General features: G+C 39.5%; 2 protein-coding genes across 2 annotated transcripts; both read right to left on the bottom strand.

Annotated features, from left to right (window-relative positions):
- Window positions 1–6,953: 6,953 nt before the first annotated feature.
- On the bottom strand, window positions 6,954–7,556 carry LOC131696166 (uncharacterized). The gene has a single exon (XM_058984706.1). It carries the CDS (start codon window positions 7,554–7,556, stop codon window positions 6,954–6,956), a length of 603 nt encoding a protein of 200 aa, XP_058840689.1.
- A 98-nt stretch (window positions 7,557–7,654) lies between these two features.
- On the bottom strand, window positions 7,655–9,656 carry LOC131696164 (uncharacterized; the record flags this gene model as incomplete). Its single annotated transcript, XM_058984705.1, has 2 exons — window positions 7,655–8,808; window positions 8,868–9,656. Coding segments are annotated over 2 exons (1,943 nt in total), but the record flags the coding sequence as incomplete, so codon positions are not given.
- Window positions 9,657–10,996: the final 1,340 nt, after the last annotated feature.

The following is a 10,996-nucleotide window of genomic DNA, read 5'->3' as shown; positions in this document are numbered from 1 at the left end:
TAAAAGGGAAAAGGGAAAAGGGAAAAGGGAAAAAGGGAAAAGGGAAAAGGGAAGAAAAGGGAAAAGGGAAAAGGGAAAAGGGAAAAGGGAAAAGGAAAAGGGAAAAGGGAAAAAGGGAAAAGGGAAAAGGGAAAAGGGAAAAGGGAAAAGGGAAAAGGGAAAAGGAAAAGGGAAAAGGGAAAAGGGAAAAGGGAAAGGGAAAAGGGAAAAGGGAAAAGGGAAAAGGGAAAAGGGAAAAGGGAAAAGGGAAAAGGGAAAAGGGAAAAGGGAAAAGGGAAAAGGGAAAAGGGAAAAGGGAAAAGGGAAAAGGGAAAAGGGAAAAGGGAAAAGGGAAAAGGGAAAAGGGAAAAGGGAAAAGGGAAAAGGGAAAAGGGAAAATTCGAAAATTCGAAAATTCGAGAATTCGAAAATTCGAAAATTCGAAAATTCGAAAATTCGAAAATTCGAAAATTCGAAAATTGAAAAATTCGAAAATTCGAAAATTCGAAATTCGAAAATTCGAAAATTCGAAAATTCGAAAATTCGAAATTCGAAAATTCGAAAATTCGAAAATTCGAAAATTCGAAAATTCGAAAATTCGAAATTCGAAAATTCGAAAATTCGAAAATTCGAAAATTCGAAAATTCGAAAATTCGAAAATTCGAAAATTCGAAAATTCGAAAATTCGAAAATTCGAAAATTCGAAAATTCGAAAATTCGAAAATTCGAAAATTCGAAAATTCGAAAATTCGAAAATTCGAAAATTCGAAAATTCGAAAATTCGAAAATTCGAAAATTCGAAAATTCGAAAATTCGAAAATTCGAAAATTCGAAAATTCGAAAATTCGAAAATTCGAAAATTCGAAAATTCGAAAATTTGAAAATTCGAAAATTCGAAAATTCGAAAATTCGAAAATTCGAAAATTCGAAAATTCGAAAATTCAAAAATTCGAAAATTTGAAAATTTGAAAATTTGAAAATTTGAAAATTTGAAAATTTGAAAATTTGAAAATTTGAAAATTTGAAAATTTGAAAATTTGAAAATTAGAAAATTAGAAAATTTGAAAATTTGAAAATTTGAAAATTTGAAAATTCGAAAATTTGAAAATTTGAAAATTTGAAAATTTGAAAATCTGAAAATTTGAAAATTTGAAAATTTGAAAATTTGAAAATTTGAAAATTTGAAAATTTTAAAATTTGAAAATTTGAAAATTTGAAAATTTGAAAATTTGAAAATTTGAAAATTTGAAAATTTGAAAATTTGAAAATTTGAAAATTTGAAAATTTGAAAATTTGAAAATTTGAAAATTTGAAAATTTGAAAATTTGAAAATTTGAAAATTTGAAAATTTGAAAATTTGAAAATTTGAAAATTTGAAAATTTGAAAATTTGAAAATTTGAAAATTTGAAAATTTGAAAATTTGAAAATTTGAAAATTTGAAAATTTGAAAATTTGAAAATTTGAAAATTTGAAAATTTGAAAATTTGAAAATTTGAAAATTCGAAAATTCGAAAATTTGAGAATTCGAAAATACGAAAATTCGAAAATTCGAGAATGCGAGAATTCGAAAATTCGAGAATTACATTATTCGAAAATTCGGTAATTTGAAAATCCTAAAATACGGAAATTCAAAAATTTTGACATTTGAAGATTCGAAAATTCAAAAACTTGAAAATTCGAATATTTGAAAATTCGCAAATTGAAAAATTCGAGAATTCAAAAATGGAAAACTTCAAAAATTTGAGGATTCGCAAATTCGAAAATCTAAGATTGAAAATTCGAATATCCGAAAATTCTAAAATTTAAAATTGAAGTATTAGAAAATTATTTTTCGATTTTTCGATTTTCCTATTTTTCAATTTTCGAATTTTTCAATTCAATTGGAAAGATCAAAAGGAAAAATGGAAAAAAGGAAAAAGGGAAAAAGTGATAAGGGAATAAGGGAAATTGTTACAAGGGAAATAGAGAAAAAAGTAAAAGGGAAAAAGAGCCAAAAGAAAAAAGTTTAAGGAAGGTCGGAACTCTTGTTTTTTTGGAATCAGAGCCAAACGCCCATGAGTATGCAACCTTTATTTTTCTTAAATATAATGTATCGACTTTCGAATAAGGGCAAAATATCTAACTTACAGAACTTGGATTTTTGCTACGTCACAAACAGTTACTCAGACAACGATTACGAAGAAAGTCCATTTAATCACGACCGCACCCAGTACCTCAAGACCAATATCCGCCAGCAAAATACCTAACGTCAAAGCCGGGTATACTCGGCCCTATTCTGCGCGGCGTGTAACGTGAGACGACTAATCTCACCTCACTTTACGTGACTGTTCTCACCCGATTCTGAGAGTCGACTCGAGTGAGGTGAGATTCCCCATTACGGTTAAATGGGCGTCTCACGTCACCCGAAGTGACTCTTCAGAATTGGGTGAGAAAAGTCACGTAGGTAGGTGAGGTGAGATTAGTCGTCACACTCCGCGCAGAATAAGGCCAACTATCGTGACTCGCAAGTATAAACAGCAGGCAAACATGCGACCTTCGGCTCCAAGGCATGGACATGGAAGAAAACGTGAGTGAAGGCAGCGCGGCAGACCTCCATGCAACAGCAGATGACGCAGGCTTTGACCATTTATTTGCCGCTTATCAGTATTATATGAAACTGGTGTTTTTCAAACTAAACACCGACACTTTTCGATTTAATCAACTTTCAATTTTCCAACAAGCTTCATTGATACAACAACCAGCGCAAAATGACCTTTCCAGCTACGCGTTAAAAATTCCAGTCTATTCGAGCTTGCATAATTAAAGAGTAGCGATTGCCAAACCACACAATAAACCTAAAGAATGAAAATTGTGGTATTTTATTTATTCAAAACTATTATTCCGCAATAAATGTGCTCACTCGCGTTAGGGTGATTCATGCTGCTTGCAGAAGTTTTTTAGGACTGCGTCCGATTCAGTCACGCGCTTTAAGAAATTATTTTCGGTACCGAATAGTAGGCGAGTCAATTCATTTAACTTTTAACGTTAGAATTAATTGCAGGAAAATTGACACTTTAAAGCGTTGAATCGCCCTGATCTACTTTCCACATCACAAGCATTGCACAGGGGGATCACGTGCCGTTAATAGAAAATGGCATGTGAAAATTATTTAATTATGATGCTTTCAACAATAACCGTAACTGCCAGCTTAACAGCTACATATTGTTTTAAATTGAACACGCTTTAATTTCTGATAAATAATTCAATTGTGGTTTGGTTGTAAAAACTCGGATCGCTGTCCTTTTTTATTCGTTGTAACCGTCTTCAAAGAAATTTCGTTTTCTTCAACCTCGCCCCATCCAAGAAATACTTATGGCCGAAAATTAGTTACTGCCTTATCTCCCCGGAGAGACCGATCTTTCTAACGTACTTACCCAACGATACATAAAATGCGACCCAGTGACCAGCAGCTTCCCCAAGGGCCAGTTTAGAGAATGAGATGGTCAGTCCCGGAAAAAACAACAACACGCGTCACCGTGCCCCGCTATTGTGCCGCAATTATTTTACGCCTCCCCGTAGGGTACTAAACTGAGCGCCTGTTCAAGCCCCTCTAGGCAAACAAACCGTACCTTACGAAAGAATGTGGTGCAGGCTCGTGTAGTATTACGTTCTATAATCATGATTGCACCGGGACGGATCCTAGTTGGCCAGCCGACCGAGTGTTGACAGTCGACCAGCAGTGTTGCTTCGCAGCAGCTATGGAATATGCGTTCCTATATAACCGGAGTGGGGCCATAAATCTTGCACTTGGATGAAATCGCCTGGCCACCTTTGATGCTCTCGGTTGATGAAGGGCCATCGTGGCGGCGGTCAAATAACGAGTAGCTTCGTTCTTGTGGCGCACTTTGAAAGTAGGTACCTACCGGGCTCGGGACGGACCAATTTTGACGAGCACTTTTGCGTCAAATTGTTACACCGCCCACCGGGGCCAATTTCGGTCGACGGATACAACGACGTAATTTCGAGTGATTTGGTTCAATGTATCGAACCAGTTTGATACCATCGGTAATCTCGTTATTCTGCCTTGCTAAACTCTATATTTCCTTTTTGATATTCAATGCCTATCCTTGGTACTTTGTGTTTTCCTTATTAAACCTAATTCATCACGTCGGCCTTACCGCCTGTCAAGTATTGATGATACTATTTTTGTATAAATATAAGCGACGATAATAACCTAAATTTCCCCCATAAAATGCCGCAAGTTTCCTAAGTGTGTCGTAGGCACGTACTTTTGCCATTCGGTGGGGGAAAAAATGAGCCAAGTTCACTTAGCTCAAATCCACCCGTCGTTTCCCGTCGTAGAAGATAATCTTCGGGCAGCTTTTTCCGCGACGTGCTCCCACGGATGGGATGAAGGTGGAATGGTTTCGAGTTCGATACAAGTACGTGACAAACAAGTCGGCTCAACTGACGAGGTACATAGAAAGAAAGAAAGAAAAAAACTCATCTCATGATCTCCTCCATCATATCCTGTATTATCTTTATCATCATCATCATCATCATCATCACCAATTCAGGATCAGGACAAACTTCCTCGTAGACTGGGGATTAAAAATCAATTACGGTCCTTGGCTGGTTTGCACATATCCGAGCGAGCTTGTGTGGTCCTCGGTTCGATAATGAATGAGGGCGGAAAACACATCGAGTCTCTTCAATTGCAGCACGGTTGGTGTTCGAAATGAAAGCGTAAAGTGTTTCAGCGCTAGAAACTAACAACATGATCAACGCAGCGGCATCTCTGCATAATCGGTTTAAATTTTAGCGAATTTCTGTCCAATCAATAGAATTTCAATCTTTAAAGCGTTAAAAGCTTGTTGCCAAAACAGTTTCGTCTTAAATTTTACGAGATTTAGACAAAATAAACGCGTTCATCCCATCTATCAAACTTTGCTAGAGTTTTAAAGTAATTTTTAATAAATAAATGCCAAATATTTCCGAAATGTGGCAAAGTCTATTTTGGTGATTTTTCTATATATTTATATGATCACTACATTTTTTCGAGAGTTGTCTTACTGGAGCTGTAGAGCTGGGAAGGGCTCCCCATCGGAATCAGTCACTACAATTACAGACGAGACGGGAAACGTCACCCTCCTCAGCAAGGTTTTCTTAAGGCCAATTGCAGCGGGCAGTGATTCTGATTATGATAGTGCTTGTACGGTTCAGATATCGTCGCTGTTGTGCTATCTTATGACAAGCGCCATTTACCAAATTTCGAGAAAAACGATTCAATATCTTGAAACTTATAAATGGTATAACACTTTAAAGAAGACAATTGATGCTTCTATCTATTCTGTATTAATCTCTCAAATATTACGGAGATCGGTTGACTATGTTGCGAGTTTTTACTATTAATGTAAACAAAACTCGCACTCACACATGTCATAGGTGTGGATTGATGACAAAATTTGCATGACGTGTCATAATCGTGCATGGAAAATTTTCCATAGAAAAAAATCATCAATTTTGAACTTTTATTCATATTTTTGGCTTCATTTGGTCTGTCAACAATCAGTGGGATGCATTTTGAAGGAAATGAATCAGGGAATCTGGGAAAAATATTTATTTTTGGTTACAGTGTTGCCAAATATAATATATTTCCAGTTTGAAACTTAAACTGCATTTTTCTCACAATTCGTATATTTTTGTTTTGAAAATGATTATGCCATTGCGTTTCTCAGATAGTTTTACACATAAAAACATCTTATATATTAATATTATTTGAGCCAATCCCCAGACACAGTTATTTTAAACAAAAAATTAAAAATTTCTCAGCACATTTCTCGCTATATCTTAGTAACCAAGCAGAATGTCAAAATTCTGAAAACGCCACTTTGTAGAGTGTACGGTTTCGGAATGGAATTCGTTTAATGGACTGTAAATTAATTGGAGAAAAGAAACGTGTTTATTTTGGTTTGATTATTGCGTGTTAATTTCGCGACGAAAGGCGTGCGAATCCCTTTTTGTTACAGGGTTGCCAAATGATATAAAAATACATATGTTATCAAAAATATACAAGATAGGGTAATAATAGGATTTTGAAATAACCGTTACATCCGAACATCCTCCCCCGCGTTGCGGTTGCGGAGGAACTCAAGCATCCAGAGGCAGAACTGCTAACTTCGCCGTGGTTCGACTGAAAACACCGCTGTTGGTCTTTACCATCACCGCCCTGATTATCCCATCAGAACCTGGATGGACATTAACCACCCTGCCTAAACGCCATTGTTGGGGTGGCGTATTCTCCTCCTTCAAAACGACGAGATCTCCGATTCTTACTTCGGTGTATTTGCGATTGTGCTTCGGTCTGCGTTGTAGCTCCTGAAGATAGTCTCGTGACCACCTCTTCCAAAATTCGCTTCGCATCTTCTGAATGATTTGATATCTGGACAGTGTACTTAGCTTGACGACGTCTGATTCAGGCTCACGTATGGCAGTTAGCTCTCGGCCTATGAGAATATGCCCAGGTGTTATCGCCTTCAGGTCATTAGGGTCAGCTGATTGAGGAACAAACGGGCTCGAATTGAGGATGGCTTCAATCTGGGTAACCAAGGTGTTCCACTCATCGTAGGTAAACCTTCCATCGCCGACAACTCGTTTTATGTGACGCTTGGTTGATTTGATACCAGCTTCCCAAACGCCACCGAACTCGGGAGACCGCGCCGGAATAAAGTGCCATTTTATTTCTTGAGGTAGACAGTAGTCACTGAGCGCCTGCTTCATATCCCGTTGATTGAACAAGACGTATAGTTCATGCAGCCCCGATGAAGTTTGTGGCGTTATCGGAGTGTATTTGGGTAGGGACTCCACGTCTGGCCACGAAACGCTTCAGCACGTTGATGAAAGCTTGAGTTGATAGGTCCACTGCCAACTCGATATGGACCGCCTTTGTAACCATGCAAATAAACAATGCAATATAAGTTTTCAGATACACCGGTTAACGTGGGTTGCCTGTTTTGACGTGAAAAGGCCCACCGTAGTCGACACCAACTCTCGAGAAAACGTCTGATTGTGTCACACGAAATTTTGGTAAGTCTCCCATGTAACGCTTGATTTCCGGGGGATTTGTTTTGAAGCAGCGAATGCACCTTTTGAGATTCTTCTGGATCACATTCCGTCCATCGACGATCCAAAATCGCTGTCGAAGCGCCGATAACAAACCGCTGGGTCCAATGTGCAGGTACGTTTCATGGAAATCGTTAATGATGATCTTTGTCACATGATGCTTCGGTGGAAGTATAATCGGATGACGCTGTCCAAAGGTTAGATTCGCGTGCTTGATTCTGCCGCCTACATGTAGTATTCCGGATTCGTATATGGGATTCAGCGAGCGCAAATCTCCTACATATTTGTGGTCCATATTCTGCGTAGTGTTGTACCTCTGTATCTGCTTGATATCCTCAGGGTAATATTGTCGCTGAACCAGGCTGACGATCATGTCAAGACTTACTTGATATTCTTCAACCGTAGGAAATACTTCATTGTCATTCGCTGTTCGTATTCCCTTCGTTTTTCTAATGAATCGTGCTACGTATGCCATCACTCTCCTCAGTTTACGAAATGAACTGTACCTTTCCAGAACCGGAAAGTCAATCGATTGACAACTGACTGGAAGCGCAATTGTTTTAACATCTGGTATCAGATTTCTTCAGTAAACACAAACTCTTTGTAGGTAGCGGTACGCGAAAATGATGGATCATGCCACCAGACATCATTGTGCATTAGTTCTCCCGGTAGGACACCTCTCGACACCATATCCGCAGGATTCAAAGCTGACCGTATATACTTGAATTCATAACCCTTTGTAGATCGTTGTATTTTAGCTACGCGGTTGGCAACAAAAGTATTGAGTTCGTGTGGTGATTTTTTTAGCCAACAAAGGACGATTTGGGAATCCGTCCACAGAACGATGTTGTTGAAATCCAGTTTAAGTGCCGATGTGACTACCTTCACTAAACGAGACATCAGCAGGAATGCGCATAACTCCAAGCGGGGAATCGTCTGATTAGGAGCTACCTTAGATTTGCTCGTCAGTAAATGCACTTCTGCGTTGCCGTTTGAACAAATTGAACGTATATACACACACGTACCGTAGGCTGCCAAGGACGCATCGGAGTAAGCGTGAAGTTCGATAGCGATTCTGTTGTCCGTCAGCACGTAACGATTGATAGTCATTCCAGCAGTTGCAATAAGACTCGTGATGAAATTAACCCAATTGTTTCGTTGTTCTATTGGTACTTCTTCATCCCAGTCGATTTTTAATTTCCACAGTTCACGCATGAGAAGTTTGGAAACTAACGTGGCCGGTGCAAGCAGCCCGAGAGGATCATAAATTTTTGACATCTCTGACAGAATATGTCGCTTTGTTATCGCAGTTTGCGCTTGAATCGGGTTTATCCTGAAAGCTAATTCGTACGACGACGGATTCCAAAGCAGCCCTAGTGTTTTGATAACGTCATTTGCTCCACTCATTTCCAAAGTTGATTGCTTCTCTCGTAGCTCGTCGGGAATTGATTCCAAAAACTCAGCTGAATTAGAGCACCACTTGTGTAGCTGGAAGCCGCCGCTGTCTAATAGTTGTGTCAATTGCTCAGCAGCAGTTTGAATTTCGTTCACTGAATCGCCTCCGGACAAAACATCATCCACGTAAAAATCTTTGACCACAATCGCAGCAGCCAGTGGAAATCCCTCGTTAGCAGCTAATTGATTCAGAGTGCGTGTGGCAGCAAAGGGTGCTGACGCTGTACCATATGTCACAGTGAATCCGTAGGATGCTTTCGCCAAATGATTCTCTGGAATTTCTTGTCGTCGTCATGAATCCTGATTTGGCGATACATTTTGGATATGTCGCTTGAGAAGACGTATCGGTGGATCCGGAACCGCATCACGATGTTCAGCAACGAATCTTGCACAGCCGGTCCGATCATAAGCAGATCGTTTAGCGACACGCCAGAAGACGATTTCGCCGATGCGTCGAAAACCGTTCGTAGTTTGGTAGAAGAAGAAGTAGGTTTCAGAATGGCGTGGTGAGGTAAATAGAAGTTTGGGCTGCTACTCACCTCTGACTCAGGCGTTTCCTTACAGTGGTTGAGCCGTATGTATTCCTCCATAAAGAAATCATATTGTTCTTTCAGCTTCGAATTGGTTGCCAGGCGTCTTTCAAGGTGTCCAAACCTTTGGAGCGCCTGCTGGCGTGAGTCGCCAAGCTTGTCAGGTGTGTTACGGAAGGGTAATCTGACCACATATCGGCCGGAGATGTCCCGGGTCGTTGTTTGTTGGTAATGTTGTTCACATAACTCCTCTTCACTCGACAGCTTCGTTGATAGTGGAATTTCTTCCAACTCCCAGAAACGTTGGATTAACTGTTCGAGTTGATGATCAGGATCGGAAAGCGCTTTGTGGCAGCCTTTGTATTGACGGTATGGTGAACGTCCGGTAACAGCACCCGAAACTACCCATCCAAGTGTCGTCTCTTGAAGGACCGGTAATTTATCGCCGAGCTGTATTTGCCCAGTCCTCAGTATGTGGAAAAACAGTTGTGCACCAATTAGGAGATCGATGCGCTGGGGCCTGTAAAAGTTTGGATCTGCTAACAAAACTCCATCCGGAATAATCCAATCGGATACGTTGAGCTTGCTTGCTGGAAGAATGTTAACAACCCGAGGAACGACGAGACATTCGATTTGTTGTATATATCCGTTGATACCAGGCACGTAGCCAGAGGGGGGGGCTAGGGGGCTAAAGCCCCTCCCGAAATTTTTCAAAAATGAATTTCAAAAACCGGCGATGTTTAACAAAATTTGTTGCTCATTTGGTTTGAACAAATCTTTGAGAAAAAGTTGAAGAAGGCTATTTCTAACCACCAAAGGCAATGGTCACGAAATTCAGTCACTTTATGCTTTTGCTCGAGCCAGTGCGACGCGAACGATAAAAATAGTAACTTTTATATTGTGTGTCTTGCCTAAAGAATAAAAGAAACTGTTACTATAATTGTTGCTGTAGTAATCTGTCGAGAAGCAAGAAGTGGTGCTCCAGCCAAATACGGTGATTATAAAATTATTGATGATTCGCTTAGGACCGAGTATTCATAATGTGGAACATCTCCTGAAGGTGTAAATGGAGGTTGGACTTTCGGAAGCGAGTTCTACCATGTCAGGCATTTAGCGCTCAACAAATTAGCCCAGATGAAACCATTCATTTCGAACAACTTAAAACACATGGTTGAAAGTGACAATGCTATAATTAAGATCCTCCTTCAGGCACGTAGCCAGAGGGGGGGCTAGGGGGCTAAAGCCCCCCCCCCGAAATTTTTCAAAAATAAATTTAAGAAGCAACATGTTTTTCGGTAACTCGTAAAAAAATTGTATCTTGTTTGGTTTCAACAAATTAATGGGAGAATGGTGAGGAAGATTGCTATTTCGAACCACCGAAGACATCGGTCACGATATCTACTCAGTATGCCGAGTCTGATAACACACTTCCTTTCATATTGTGTGACTCGTCGGAAGAACAAAAGAAACTGTTACTTTAATTCTTGCTGGGGTGATCCGTCGGATGATTGAATCGCAGAAGCAAGAAGTGGTGCTCCATCCAAACGTGGAGGCTATTGACTTCCGGAATTTTTGCATAACTGAATTTCATGATGGGAAATATTTGCTGAAGGTGAAAATAGAGGTTATGCTTACGAACTTCGCCTTTAACGAGTTCTACCTTGTCAGGCATTCAGTACTTATGTTATTCAACAAGTTAGCCTAGGCGAAACCAGTCATTTTGTAACTTGTAACACGTGGTTGATTCTCATATATATGGATGATGAGAAAATCAATATTCGGCTACAAGATCTGATACCACTTACTTGAACCGCGGGCGAGCGACCAGAAGGTTAAAGCCCCAATAAACAAACTTAACTTATTTGAACCGTGGCCATTAAAAGATTCCTGTCACATTTGGAAAAAATGGAATTTATTATAAAGGACACGT

Source organism: Topomyia yanbarensis, unplaced genomic scaffold (genome assembly GCF_030247195.1).
Source record: "Topomyia yanbarensis strain Yona2022 unplaced genomic scaffold, ASM3024719v1 HiC_scaffold_810, whole genome shotgun sequence".
Classification (NCBI taxonomy): Eukaryota; Metazoa; Arthropoda; class Insecta; order Diptera; family Culicidae; genus Topomyia; species Topomyia yanbarensis.
Note: the sequence above shows the minus strand (reverse complement) of the source record. Positions and strands in the feature narration are given on the sequence as shown.

Coding starts and splice junctions, on each gene's coding strand:
- LOC131696166 (XM_058984706.1), bottom strand. CDS start 7,556: ATGGCATACGTAGCACGATTCATTAGAAAAACGAAGGGAATACGAACA.